This window comes from Gorilla gorilla, chromosome 8 (assembly GCF_029281585.2).
Source record: "Gorilla gorilla gorilla isolate KB3781 chromosome 8, NHGRI_mGorGor1-v2.1_pri, whole genome shotgun sequence".
In the NCBI taxonomy this organism is placed as follows: Eukaryota; Metazoa; Chordata; class Mammalia; order Primates; family Hominidae; genus Gorilla; species Gorilla gorilla.
Genome location: NC_073232.2, coordinates 128,130,548 through 128,143,208, shown reverse-complemented (window position 1 = coordinate 128,143,208; position 12,661 = coordinate 128,130,548). Strand labels below are relative to the sequence as shown.

Here is a 12,661-nt window from a genome sequence, read left to right as displayed (position 1 = left end):
CTGAGATGTAAAAGGGCACAAAGAGAGAGAAGACAGGCTAATTTGAAGGCTTCAAACTTGAGCCATTCTGAAACAGACTTTACAAAAACAGACAAGTCAGGGGAGAAGAGCTGGTCTGGGGAATGGTGGGAAGTGACAGAGGAAAGGGGGAAGGAAGGCTCACTTTACATCTGAACGGGAGGAAATCCAGGTTGAGATGCTGCTGCTCAGCAGGTGAGAGGTGTTGGCTGAAGACCCACAGGGTCGGCAGTTAGCTGTAGAGAAGTTTTCCCTAAGTGAGTGGAGAGGTAAAAGAAGCTGGCTAAGGATCAGACCTGGGGGAATGCCTGTAGGCAAGGGGCAGACGAAGCTGAGGATGCACAGAAAGGAGGTGCTCTATAGCCATCGCCACTAAGTGAATTCTAAGTGGGTACCTGTGATGGGTCAAGGCACAAAACAACAGAGGAGGGGAAGGTTTCCAGAAGGTGGGGAGGTGAAGTGGGGGAATAATCGACAGTCAAACACTACAGAGATGCGAGAATTGAGGAAAGGGCATTTTAATGACTATGTTTATCACTCGATTACTGCTGTAGACAAATATTAAACTTAGCAATTGTCCATCTGTTTCATTTCATCTCTCTATTCTTTGTTCATAGCACTTTAACACAACTTGTAAGTATGAGTTTATTTGCATGATTATTTGTTGAATGTTTATCTCTGCATAGGCTGTAACCTCTATGAGGGCAGGAACGCTGTTTGGTTCACTATAGTATATCCAGTGCTGTCATATAATAGACACTTTTACACATTTCTTGAATGAGTAAGGGTAGCAAGTGGGGATTCACAATAACTGTATTTTGGATACAAGGTAAAATAGTTTCTTCTGTTGATTTTGAAGTCTTTTAATATCAGATATTTTTTGACACGGAGTCATATTTATTAACAAGAATCTCAGATATTTGTTCTTATCTCTGTTGTTTCCTGGGCTCTCTGCCTAGTTTACTAGTTTATTTTACCATGAATGCCACTTTTTCTTTCTTCTTTGTGAAGACACATACGCTGCCTATAAACAATATTTGTATTTGAGGTTAAAGGGTAACTAACATGCCAGATTTCTATAATGAAGTTTTGATATAATTCAGTAGTTCTATTTCTTATTCCAGCCACCTCTAACAAAGAAAGTGCTAAGATTATATCAACAGATGTGTTTCTACAAGTGTGAAGATATGGTGGCAGAATTATAAAAGAAAAACAAAGTGTGAAGGAATAGAAATTTCAGAGGCTGCTAGAAACTGGAAATTTGCTTTAAAAAACTGTGTTCAGAGGAGAAAGTACTACACTGTGAGCCAGCAGACCCGGAGTCCATTTCCAATCCATCTCTGAGATTATGGGAAATGTACCTCTCACTGGTAGTATTAGATTCCTTTTACTCAATTCTAAAACAGGGGCACTATAAACCATCTACATCTTTCAAACATGCTAGGAAGATTTCATTAACACAGTTTTAAGATTTTTTTAAATGTAAGGAGCAATGCTAATTATTTTTAGTCACTAATAATACATATGAAAATTAAGCTTCCCAATGGCTCTGAGCAACTGAAAAGATAAATCAAGGTACCACTCAGAAGCAAGTTATTTGCTCTCCCCACCCCAAACTGTCATGACTTAGCATAATTTGTAGTATTAAAGTGTGCAGTGGGGTTAGAGTGAAACGCATCCTAGGAATCTAACCCGACCCCATCATTTTTTACTTGGGAAAATAGAAGACCCAGAGACTGAAAGACTTGCCCATGGTCGCATTGCTAGTCACTGGCAGAGCTAGGTCTAGATCTTAGGGCTTGTGATTCCAAGTCCAGAGCTCAGACATACAAGTTTAATTTCTTTTCCTATGAGTTCACGGGCTTCTTCCTATTACATACACCGAGTCATAGTTTCATGAGCAGATGCGCCATGGCATGCACAGATTTGCATTTTACCAAATTTCTGAAGTCACCGGCAAAGATAAAATTGTCCTTACTACAATAAGCCCACTGCTTAGCAGAGACCCTCTAGGTCCTTCCTCCTTGACTCTGGATTTAAAGCTTTTTTAGGAATAAGGGCTATGCCCCAGTATCTTTATCCACAGGGACACAGTGATGAGGGAGAGTCACACTGGCTGAGGAGCCAGTGGCCCTGGCTTTGAATTCTGGCTCACTCACTCACTAGCTGCATTTACCCTGGGAAAGTCATTTAATCTCTCTAGAGTTTTGGTTTTCTAAATAGTAAAAGTGGGATAATCTCCACAGAATCATTAAGAGGGTTACACCAATGAATACATAAAACACTTAATATAATGCCTGGTCCTCTTTCCCTTTCCTCTTTTCATTAAATTAAACCAAAGTTATCTTATTGTTATCATTATAAACAAGAAGGATATCCATGACACCGTGGGTAAACTATCATTTTAAACATTATGTAATATTTCTAGATTATTCAAAATAATCTAATCATTCTGCCCAAACTTCTAAGGCTAACGTAGAAAACTTCAGAATTTCAAAACCTTAGACTTTCTAGTAGTATTCTTTTGGTAATGGTATAGTCAATCATATATGAGGCAGGATCATGGCAAAATTCTACTTCCAGTTGTAGCACATAGCTTCTTTTCAGCAGTGGATATTTGGGCCATTGGGATTTTTGATTCAGTGAGAAAAGTTAGTCTGCTTCTCATTAGGAAGAATCCACAAACTATGAAATCCATAATCTTCCATCACAAAGTGACAGCAATCATTATCATTTTCAATTTATGCATCTGAAGAGCTCTATTTACTCTGTCCACATTTCATCTTAATGTGCCTCTAAAACGCTTGGGGACCATGCTGTCCGGGGTGACTGGAGACATGCTTGGTTGTTTAGTGTCATGTAGGAGAGTTACTTAATGTGTCCTGTTTTCATGGAGATGTCAATCTTTCAACCACTTTGAGGTCAGAAGACAAAGTGGCTGCACAGTGAACATATGCATAAACAACAGCATAAATCCCACCTTAACCGAAGAGTCTGGCACGGATTGCAGTGGCTGCTCACAGAAAATACAGAAATGAAGCAGCAGGTTTACTGGGCGGGGGAGCAGGAAACCTAATTAGCCCAGCTCTAGGAATGCCAAAAAGCCTACTTAATATCTTTTGCCTTACTATTCTAAGCCCCCTAAAGGGAGAATTTCTCCCAAGCACCTAAATTTATTGTATTAAAAAGAGATTAGTGCATGGGTAATCTAAGGGATGAGTCGGCACAGTTTTTCTTTTGACCTCTGGTTAAGACAAGATCCATAAGGAAGGGAGTTCACACATTTCGGAAAGAAACTAAAATGGCCATGTCTAAGCATTACTTGCCACATATTGCTGAAGCAGTTGCTGGTGGAAAGAAAATCAAGTCCAAAGATAATGCTATTTTTTAAATTAAAAAAAAAATCACTAGCTGTTCCCGAAAAGAGATGGCCAAACTAGCCCCTGTGCATTTCTGTCACTCATTTTCAGGGTTGAAATTCACTGTGTGAGAGAAATCCACCATGCTCACAGGATGCTTCTGCCTTTGCAGATCCTCAAGCTCATCCTTCTTAAATGCTCTTATTCATGCCAACGGAGAGTACACATGACACTGACATTTAGTAAGTTACATTTCTAACAAGGAGCCTGATAAAAAAAAAATTTTAGTAAGCTACATTTCAAACAAGGAGCCTGACAAAAAAATTTGAGATTATGCAAAGTACTATAAGACTTTTAATCTATAAGAAGACTCTTAATAATGAATGCTAATTTAATAACTGAACAGATACACTAACATTTGGAGAAATAAATAGCCCAATAGCCAAGAGAAGACCCCTGGCACCCTGTCCTTCACACAGTGGGGGTGGGGTCAGGAGTCTGCCAACAAAGCTCCACCTCTACCTCCTCCTCAACTCCCCCAACCTGTCACCCTGCACAAATAGTGGAGGAGGCTCAGGAGAACATAGAGGGCTTCTAGGAGAGGAATCTGGGAAAGGGTAAATGAATTTGAACTCTGTTGCTCATTTTACTGAAATTAGCTGAAGCTAACAGATTCAAGTGGTTGCTAAAGGTCACATTTCCCAAGTCTCCTATCATTGTCATCATCATTATCAAAATAATTTATTAACTCATTTCTATGTGTAGGGCACTGGGATAAGCACAGGCATATAAAAGGACTTTCTGTGAAGACACAGAATAAACCAAACTTCAGCAGTGAGATAACCAGTGTCAGCATTTGGTTCCCAAGAGCCATTATGGTTCCCAAATAATCATTGCAATATATTTCCTCTCAAATATGTGAAGTTTTAATTGGCTGTGCATACACTAAATATTTGGACGAGCACTGAAAAAAATAGTCACTTAGTTCATATATTGGTGTCAGTATTTGCCTTGTTCAGGGAAAACCTAGATGATGATATTGGAAAAATTTTTTCTCTACAGATACTGCCTTTTTTCTTGCAGTGAAATCAAGACATTTTGTTTTATTGTTTCCCAACATTTCATTATTAAATATTTAAACATATATCAAAGTTAAAAGAATTTTATAATGAATATCAGTATTCCTAGCACCTAGATCCTACCATTAACATTTTACTTTACTTGCTTTATGACATATCAGTCCATCTACCCCTCTTACCCATCTTCCAAATTGATGCAGATAACAGATAATGCTGCAATTTAAAGAGTAGAACCACTGTCTTACTCCTCTAAGAGCTTGAAAAATCTACTAGATTGTTTTTAGAAAACAAAGAACAAGCTCATTCTGAATTATGTACACAGATACTCATCATAGTTTAATCCTCAGGCTCTGTAAAAAGTATGGTAAACTATTTCAATCTTTTGTCTAGCTCTATCAACCCTGTAGACATTTTCAGTATTCATCCAAATGCTTGCTTTTGTAAAGACATGGGCTGTTGATTTTAGAGAGGCTCTCTGCTACAAATCATCAGGAACAATTACCTGGAATGCTAGCAGTAAGTATTTTTCATTCTTTTGCTCTATACTCTAGTATCCCCTCTCCCCAATTATTCCTTGAATGTAGATATACAGTGCTTTCTATGTCTCACTCCCCTCATTTATGATGTTAGTTTTATAATACCTATCTCACAACCCTGTCATGAGGATCACATGTGAAAAACAGAAAAAACATTTTAGAAAGAGTAAAGTACTATGCATATCTAAGATAACATTAACATTAGTAATCATAATGCAGTTGTTAGAAAACACAGCTGAGGTAATGGTTCACACTGCTACTTGTCTCTTTCATATCAGTCAAAAAGGACTTCAAAGGTTAAAGGGACAGAGAATTGGCAGTTGCCTTCAGCCTGCCCGTCTCGTGAAGGATCGAGAAAAACCTTGGTGTATATCACACAGACTTGTTTTCATTAGTGGAGTGTTTGTTTTGGAAATCATCCCAGTTTTAAAACAATACTTCCATTAGCTGTGCAAGTACCTATCTACAATTATCCATCTTATCTGACCAGTGCCAAACTATTTTACTTATTGCATCCCATTTACCTTGGAGGTGCTGAAAGGAAAAGAACAAGACATTCACTCAATGTATGAAAAGGTGCAGAAAATGTTTATTTCTTTGAATAAACATCCATAAATGAACTTTGGATAGAAATTTCTGCAATAAGATATCATCAGGTACCATGAATGATGAATCTGAAGGTGATGGAAACTCTCTGCTCCCATATATGGGAAAAATTCTGTTACATGAATACCTAACGTTTACAAGGCATAAAGTAGTACATTTTCCATTTTTTGTGTCTGGTTGGACACAAGTCAAGAAAGTGAGGAGCAAATTCAAAGCCAAGTAGGGAAGTAAGAAAAGATAAAATAAGCAAGGAGGCCAGTTCATCATCAATTACTGTTATTGAGAACTTGCCAGCTTGCTGGCATTTTATTTTATGCTTAAGGGGAATTGAAGAGAAAAACAGATTTGAAATCACCCTTGCCCTCAAAAAGCATTCATTCCAGTAGTGGTTGGATAGATAAAATAATCAGGAGACAGAAAAATTCAAAATTATAAAGATGGAATAGTATATGCAAAAAGAGAGAAAAAAGTGTGGTGTGTAATTTAAGCATGATTTATATTCAACATTGAGCATGCTCAGAATGTGGACAACACCATTGCAATGAGCAGAGCTCTAAGAGGACAGGTATAATTATCCTGAAATCAAAAACATGCTTTTCCTACAGGAAAAGGAGAATCAGAACAAAGGCTGGCTGTGCCCACCTAAGACAGAGGGTTTCCCTGGTCCATGAACTCCAGCTGGTGCTGAAAGCAATGGCATATCTTAAACCTACTGAGATGGTTGCATGAAGCTATCATCCTCTGATGCCACTCAACGTTCCAAACATACGCGTTCCCTAGTTTGGTTCCACATTCACAAAGCAAATTTCTAATCATATTTATAATTTGGTTTCCAACATGCCACACATACTGGAAGAAAGGAAGCTGGCTGGAAGGGTCTAGAACATGGTGGCCCTGCTAATGAGATTTCTCATTGTAATTCCAGCAATTAATGGGGATGTATGTGTGAACATACATACATGTGTATATAATACACAAATAAACACATATTCAACATGTGTTTTTCAGAGAAACACTGGGAAATCTACCTTTATAACAATGCAGATATCTAGATAGTTGGGTAAAAGTTTGTCTTCTCATAAAATTTTACCATGCTCTAAATTAGAACCTTGCAAAGGTCCTTACTGTGCTATTTAGTGGTATTATTTATTTCTTCTGTTCAGTCTACAAGTTTTGCTTAACTGCTGAAGGCTCCTCATTTATCATACCTGACTGCCCAGGGGGAGGGGCACCTGATGATCCTCGTGGTAGACAAAGAAACACAGTCAGAACAGCAGCTCTGTTCCCAGCACATGGTTCAATGGCAATTGGCTTGGGTGCCCCCTGAAAAAGAAAACCCACTTTAAGTTTGCAAAATTGACATAGCATTGCTATTTTAATTTTCACCTTATCTATCCTTTAGGTAGCTATGCTGTACATTCCTAGTTGTTCAGGACACACCATGTGTTATTTTAACACTAGCTCCTTGCACACCATGGATGTGCACTTGGCCTACACTTGAATAAATCAACAAATTTCACTATATTTGACGAGCAGCTTGTGAGCCACAAAGTTATGCAACTTTTGTTCCTTTTTCCCAATTGTTTCCTCTCACCAATGATGTATAACATAGCATAGTTTATCTAATTAAGTGATCACAATTCAAAATATTCTGTTGGCATATCTTAATTTTCTTATTTTTACTGTCTATAGGGTGTACAACATGATGTTTTGATATACATATACATAGTGAAATAATTACTACAGTCAATCGAAGTAACATATTCATCACCTGGTACAGTTACCTATTTTTTTGTGGAAAGAGCACCTAAAATACACTGTCTTAGCACATTTTCAGTATACAATACAACAGTATTAACTACAGTCCTCCTGCTTACATTAGATCTATAGACTTATTCATCCTACATAAGTGCAAGTTTGTACCCTTTGACCTACATCTCCTCATATCCTCCCCCTCCCTGTCCCTGGTGAATATTGTTCTATTCTCTGTTTCTATGTCTTTGACTTTTTTTAAGAATCCACATGTAAAAGTGAGATCAGGTTGGCATATCTTTAATACTGTTTTAGTGAAATACCTACTTACTAATCACCCATCAATACACTTGTATAGATAACTTTAGAAATAACATAGAGTAAATAAATATATAATAATGGTAATAGCTAGTATTTTATTAAGTTGTTACTATGGGTTAGGTGTTCAAAGTGCATGACATATATTGACTTATTTCAACCCACAACAACTCTGTAACATGAGAACATTGAAGCAAGAGGTTAAAAAAGCTTGCTCGGATTCATATAGCTAGTTAGCAGTAGTTGGGCTAGCATTTAAGCTCAGGCAGGCTGCCTCCTGAGTTCACATTCTTAATCACACAATGCAGGCTTATGACATGTGTGCATATGCAAACATGCACCTCCACACATGTACACATAAACATATGCACAAGTACACACGTGTGTACACAAATCCACATATGAAATTTGGAATTAAACACAATGTGATCTTTGGAATAGTGAGGCTATCAGTTTAGCCTAGGAATGTTAGTTTTGGCCATCATTTAAAGAGCTATAGAAGAGACATGGTTGATATATCAAAGCAACATTTCTGAGGAAAGGCAAAATTAAATAGAAGAATAAGTACCACGGCTTTAATTATTAGAACAAATGATTTGTTCAGGTTTTTTTCACTGATGATATTTAAACTTTTCAGAAGAAATACAGACATATGCAGTCATTCACCTAGAATATTCTAGAATACTGCCATTTCTAGAAAGTTTAATGAGGCATTAAAGATAAAATATGCCTGCTTTCATGTAAAACTTAGACTGAAATTTCTGGTGACAATGGTTTTATGTGGTTATAAAGGATTTCTCCTTTATAGCAACATAAATCTCATGTTTTAAAATTATCCTCATATAGATACATTTTGGGAGTATTCAATATAAAGGTGAAAGTGGCCATGGTGGTGGAAGCAAAGGGCATAAAAATGTTCCAAGAAAATGCTGTAAGCCATGTTGCAATACTTGTATCAAGTTACATGATCTATGGTTTTACACTTTAAAGCTTACATTTAATTTAACAGACTTATTTTTGAAAATGTTAAGTCAAAATCAGCATAAGTACATAGATATTCTCCAGTGATGTAAATATTTAGAGAATAGGTTTGTCTTATTCCAAAGCTAAAAGAAAAATACTATGAAATGTTTCAAATCATATTTACAGGCTACTAAAAGTTATTTTAATTTAATAAATGCAAACAATATGTAAAGGTCAATTGATTAAAATATACTAACAGAACATAAAATAAACTCAAGGTTTAAATGATAGTGATATATTGGAAAAACCATACCTAAGAAACAATCAATCATTTCTACCAACGGGCAAGCTTTTCTTTGTTTTTTCTTTTTAAACTCTCAATGTATTAACTGATACTATTCAGCATATCCAAAGGCATGTTAAAAAAAAAACTCGACTGCAAAAATTAGAACAGTAGAATTATATGTTTATATAAAAAAGTTGAGAAACAGTGGGTCTTGGTTTAGGAGATTGAGAAAAACAACAAATGATTCAGTAGTACATCAATTTGATCTTTTTGCCAGGCTATCTTTCTGCCGCTTTTAACACAAGCAGAAAATATTTTAAAACATCAAATCATCAACAGCATCAACGGAGAAAAAAATTAATAAAAAATAACTAAACTTCAGGTGGAATATGCTCTAATTAACACTTTAAACTTCAGAGACTTAGCAACAAATAAGGACAGTGGAGTAGAATATCTCAAACGTGGAAAGGAAATTATGCCCGTATAGAAGCTACTTCTATAAAATCTTCCTTTAAAAAATTACTCTTTCATTCTTAGTTCTACTGCTATTGTATAGAAAACATTCAGAAATTTCTGTATATTGATAAACTATATAAAAGGAGATTATACTTCTATTTTAAAAAATCAAATTGACTTACAACTTCGTCTATTTTAGGTAAAATAATTTTCATAAAAGGATATTAGCAAAAATATGAATTATTCATTCTGTTTAAAATATTAGTTACTAGCACAGCTCTTTGATACTTCTGGAAGAAATTCACATAATTTAAAATATTATTTCCAAAGAGTATGTGGCAAATATCACTTTCAATATAGAATTTTATATACAAAAAAAACCCAAACAAATCTCTTTATAGCACTTGAATTTTACAACAGAAAATAGCAAAACCCCACAAATGATAATGTTTCTGATACCCTGAGGTTTGTCAGTTGTTTCGTGATAACTACATAACCATGAATCAAAATCATTTCACAATGACATAACATGTTCACTGAGCTGTGCAATTTATCATGTATTTTCCATTGCTGCCTTTCAAAGAGATAAGGCCTGGGTTTGTTTGCCCACAGCACTCAGCAACTGTGATTTACTTCTAGGCATTTTCATATTCGTTGTACTGCAAGAAGCTGGTGTTAGGCTCTGCCAGAAAACATCACTGACAGTTATGTAATTAGCAGTCCCTGTGTATTAAGCCCACAGCACTTTTAAAAAGACTGCTTTTGTTCAGTCTAGTGTTTTTAAAACTGTTGTACTCTTATTTTCAAGTTGCTGTTTTAGGGGCAAAAATTCTATATTAAATGCTTTCTATTTTTCAGCTATTACAAACAGAAAAAAATGTTACCAGAGAAGCTTCTAGAATCATGAAGATTTTCAAGGTATAGTTCTTAAAACTCCTAATAATTTGTTCTGAAAATGAGGTGTTCATTTGAGCTCAGCATCAATCCTGGGAAACTGATGCTACATGAATCACTGCACGTTTGGAAAACATCAATGGGTAAAGCTGGCTACTTGTTCTTCCACTGGCCCTCTCCAATGGCGAGTGAGGGATTCACTTCTGTAAATCACACTGAGACCCATCACTAGAAAGCATATTCCAGCAGCTGAGGGCTTAACAGAATTATCTGATGTCCTTGGACTAGTCACTACAATTTAAGTGGGGTTTAGTAGAACATTCAAGGACTCAAGATTAAAAAGATGTTACATCCTTTCTCAAAAACCTTTTCAGTAGTTCCAAAGTAGAACTTGTAAACTAAGTCGCTTCAAGGCACAGGTGGGTAACACAGTAATAATAGCTAACATTTATTAAGCACTTACTATATGCCTGATGTCAATACCTACCCGATGAGACATTGACTGTTTCCATTTTACAGATGATGAAACTGAAGGTCTAAGAGTTCAAGTGACATAAATAAAGTTGTAGACCTAATAGGTGGCATAACCAGGAATTTGGACCAATGCAGTCCATTTTTTGAGCTTATATGCTTAACTTTATGCTATATTGCCTGTAATAGGTAGGAAGACTGACTTATCCTCTAGAGTAAGACAATAAAAAGTAGTGAGTACTAACTAGAAAGTTCTTTAAAGACATTAACTCTTAAAACGTGTGCTGACCAACAGAACATGTCTTGGGTCAAAAGAGGCTTGAGTCCAAAATGACATTCCCTACATACTCATCTAATCACATCCTTTATTCTGCACAAGCTCTATTTTTTAGTCAAATTAAGTGCTATTAATAACTGTTCAACAACTGTTCCCAGGGTTTTCAGAATCATCTGTGCCTTTTTCACTCTTAATCTTCCTACTGTCTAAGGCATCCTTCCCACAGGTCTCCAACGTTCCTGATCTTATGCGTCCCTCAAAGCCAACTCAAATGTCACTTCATCTATAAAGCCTTCTCTGATCTGAGATATTTAGTTTCTCCCTCTTTAGTTCTTTAACTTTAACTTTTGTGACCCTCTTTATTTTCTACTTTGAATAACAGCTGGGTAAATGTCTATTTCCCACTGGATCAAGCTCCTTGAGAACAGGTCCGGTTTCTTATTCATCCCTATATCCCCTATGCTCACTTCCTCTCTTTGAAATGTCCAAGCACGGTGCTTGTGCCGCCTTTTTGGGACCTATGTCTCCCAATGTTTTATTATACTTATTGATGTACATGTTGTATAGCCCTGCTTCTGCAAGGCAGATATCATGTTAAATTCTTGTCTTACCTATAGCAACTACTAGAGTGCATTGCACATGGTAAGTGAAAGAGTTAATGAATGAATAAATGAAGTTGTCACAGAGGTCACACGGTGAAATAAGCGACAAGGCATGACCAAGTTTCTCTCCAAATTGTGGATATTAAAGGGATAATAAAACACTAATAATAATAATATGTAACATTTACTGAGTACTTACTAGATGCCAAGTGCTATGCTAAGCTTTTTACATGCATTATTGTATGTAACCTAAACAGCAATCCTATTAGCAGGATACTGTTATTTTCCATTTCCTACAGATGAAGTAATTGAAATTCAGAGCGGTCAGACTGTATTCTCAGGGTAAGACAGCTAGTGAGGGGCAGATCCAGGACTAGAACTCTGATTCTAGAATCCAGGTTTTCAGCCACTATACAATATTACTGAAACATACAGCTTAAGAAGCTAAGGAGTCTCTCATTCTGTCAGCCTGACTATTAATAGTAAAAATCAATTTAGAATACCAGTTATAACAATTATATGCAAATACCTACCCCATTTCTGACTAGTGATCAGAACATATGAGTCCTCAGACCAGCTCTCCCACTATCTAGCTGTGTGATCCTGGGCTTGTTACTAAGTCAGTTTCCCCAACTGGAAAATGAACAGGTAGGTTGGATGATTTTTAAGGTCCCTTTCCTCTTTAACATTCTGTGACTACGATTTATGGACAACCTCCAGAATCTGTGACATACCAATATCTAATAGTTTGTCTAAGTATGGTGAAATTTAAAATTTCCAATCCTTAGTATTTTTTTCTTCCTGCTCAGTTACTTTAAACGGCACATCGAATTTTTAAAGAACATTTTTATACCATATGATGAATACATCACATAAGACTAAACGGCCACCATCGCATGCCAAAAAAGCAATTAGAAAATTGAATCAAGGAATTAAGGATTAATGTGGATATGTTATACCTGTCAGCAGTAATAAGTATTTTGACAAGAACAGAATAAATTCTGACAGTATGCACAAATACTAATCTGATATATGAGTGAAATA

At 36.2% G+C, this 12,661-nt stretch overlaps 1 protein-coding gene across 4 annotated transcripts in view; it reads right to left on the bottom strand.

Moving 5' to 3' along the window:
- The window catches only part of ATRNL1 (attractin like 1), an 853,221-nt gene that overhangs the window by 102,187 nt on the left and 738,373 nt on the right, over positions 1-12,661 (bottom strand). For all 4 annotated transcript variants that reach the window (XM_019035499.4, XM_055353888.2, XM_055353889.2 and 1 more), the window contains one exon: positions 6,807-6,921. In XM_019035499.4, coding sequence (XP_018891044.1) covers positions 6,807-6,921 — 115 coding nt within the window. The remainder of the gene's footprint in view (positions 1-6,806; positions 6,922-12,661) is intronic.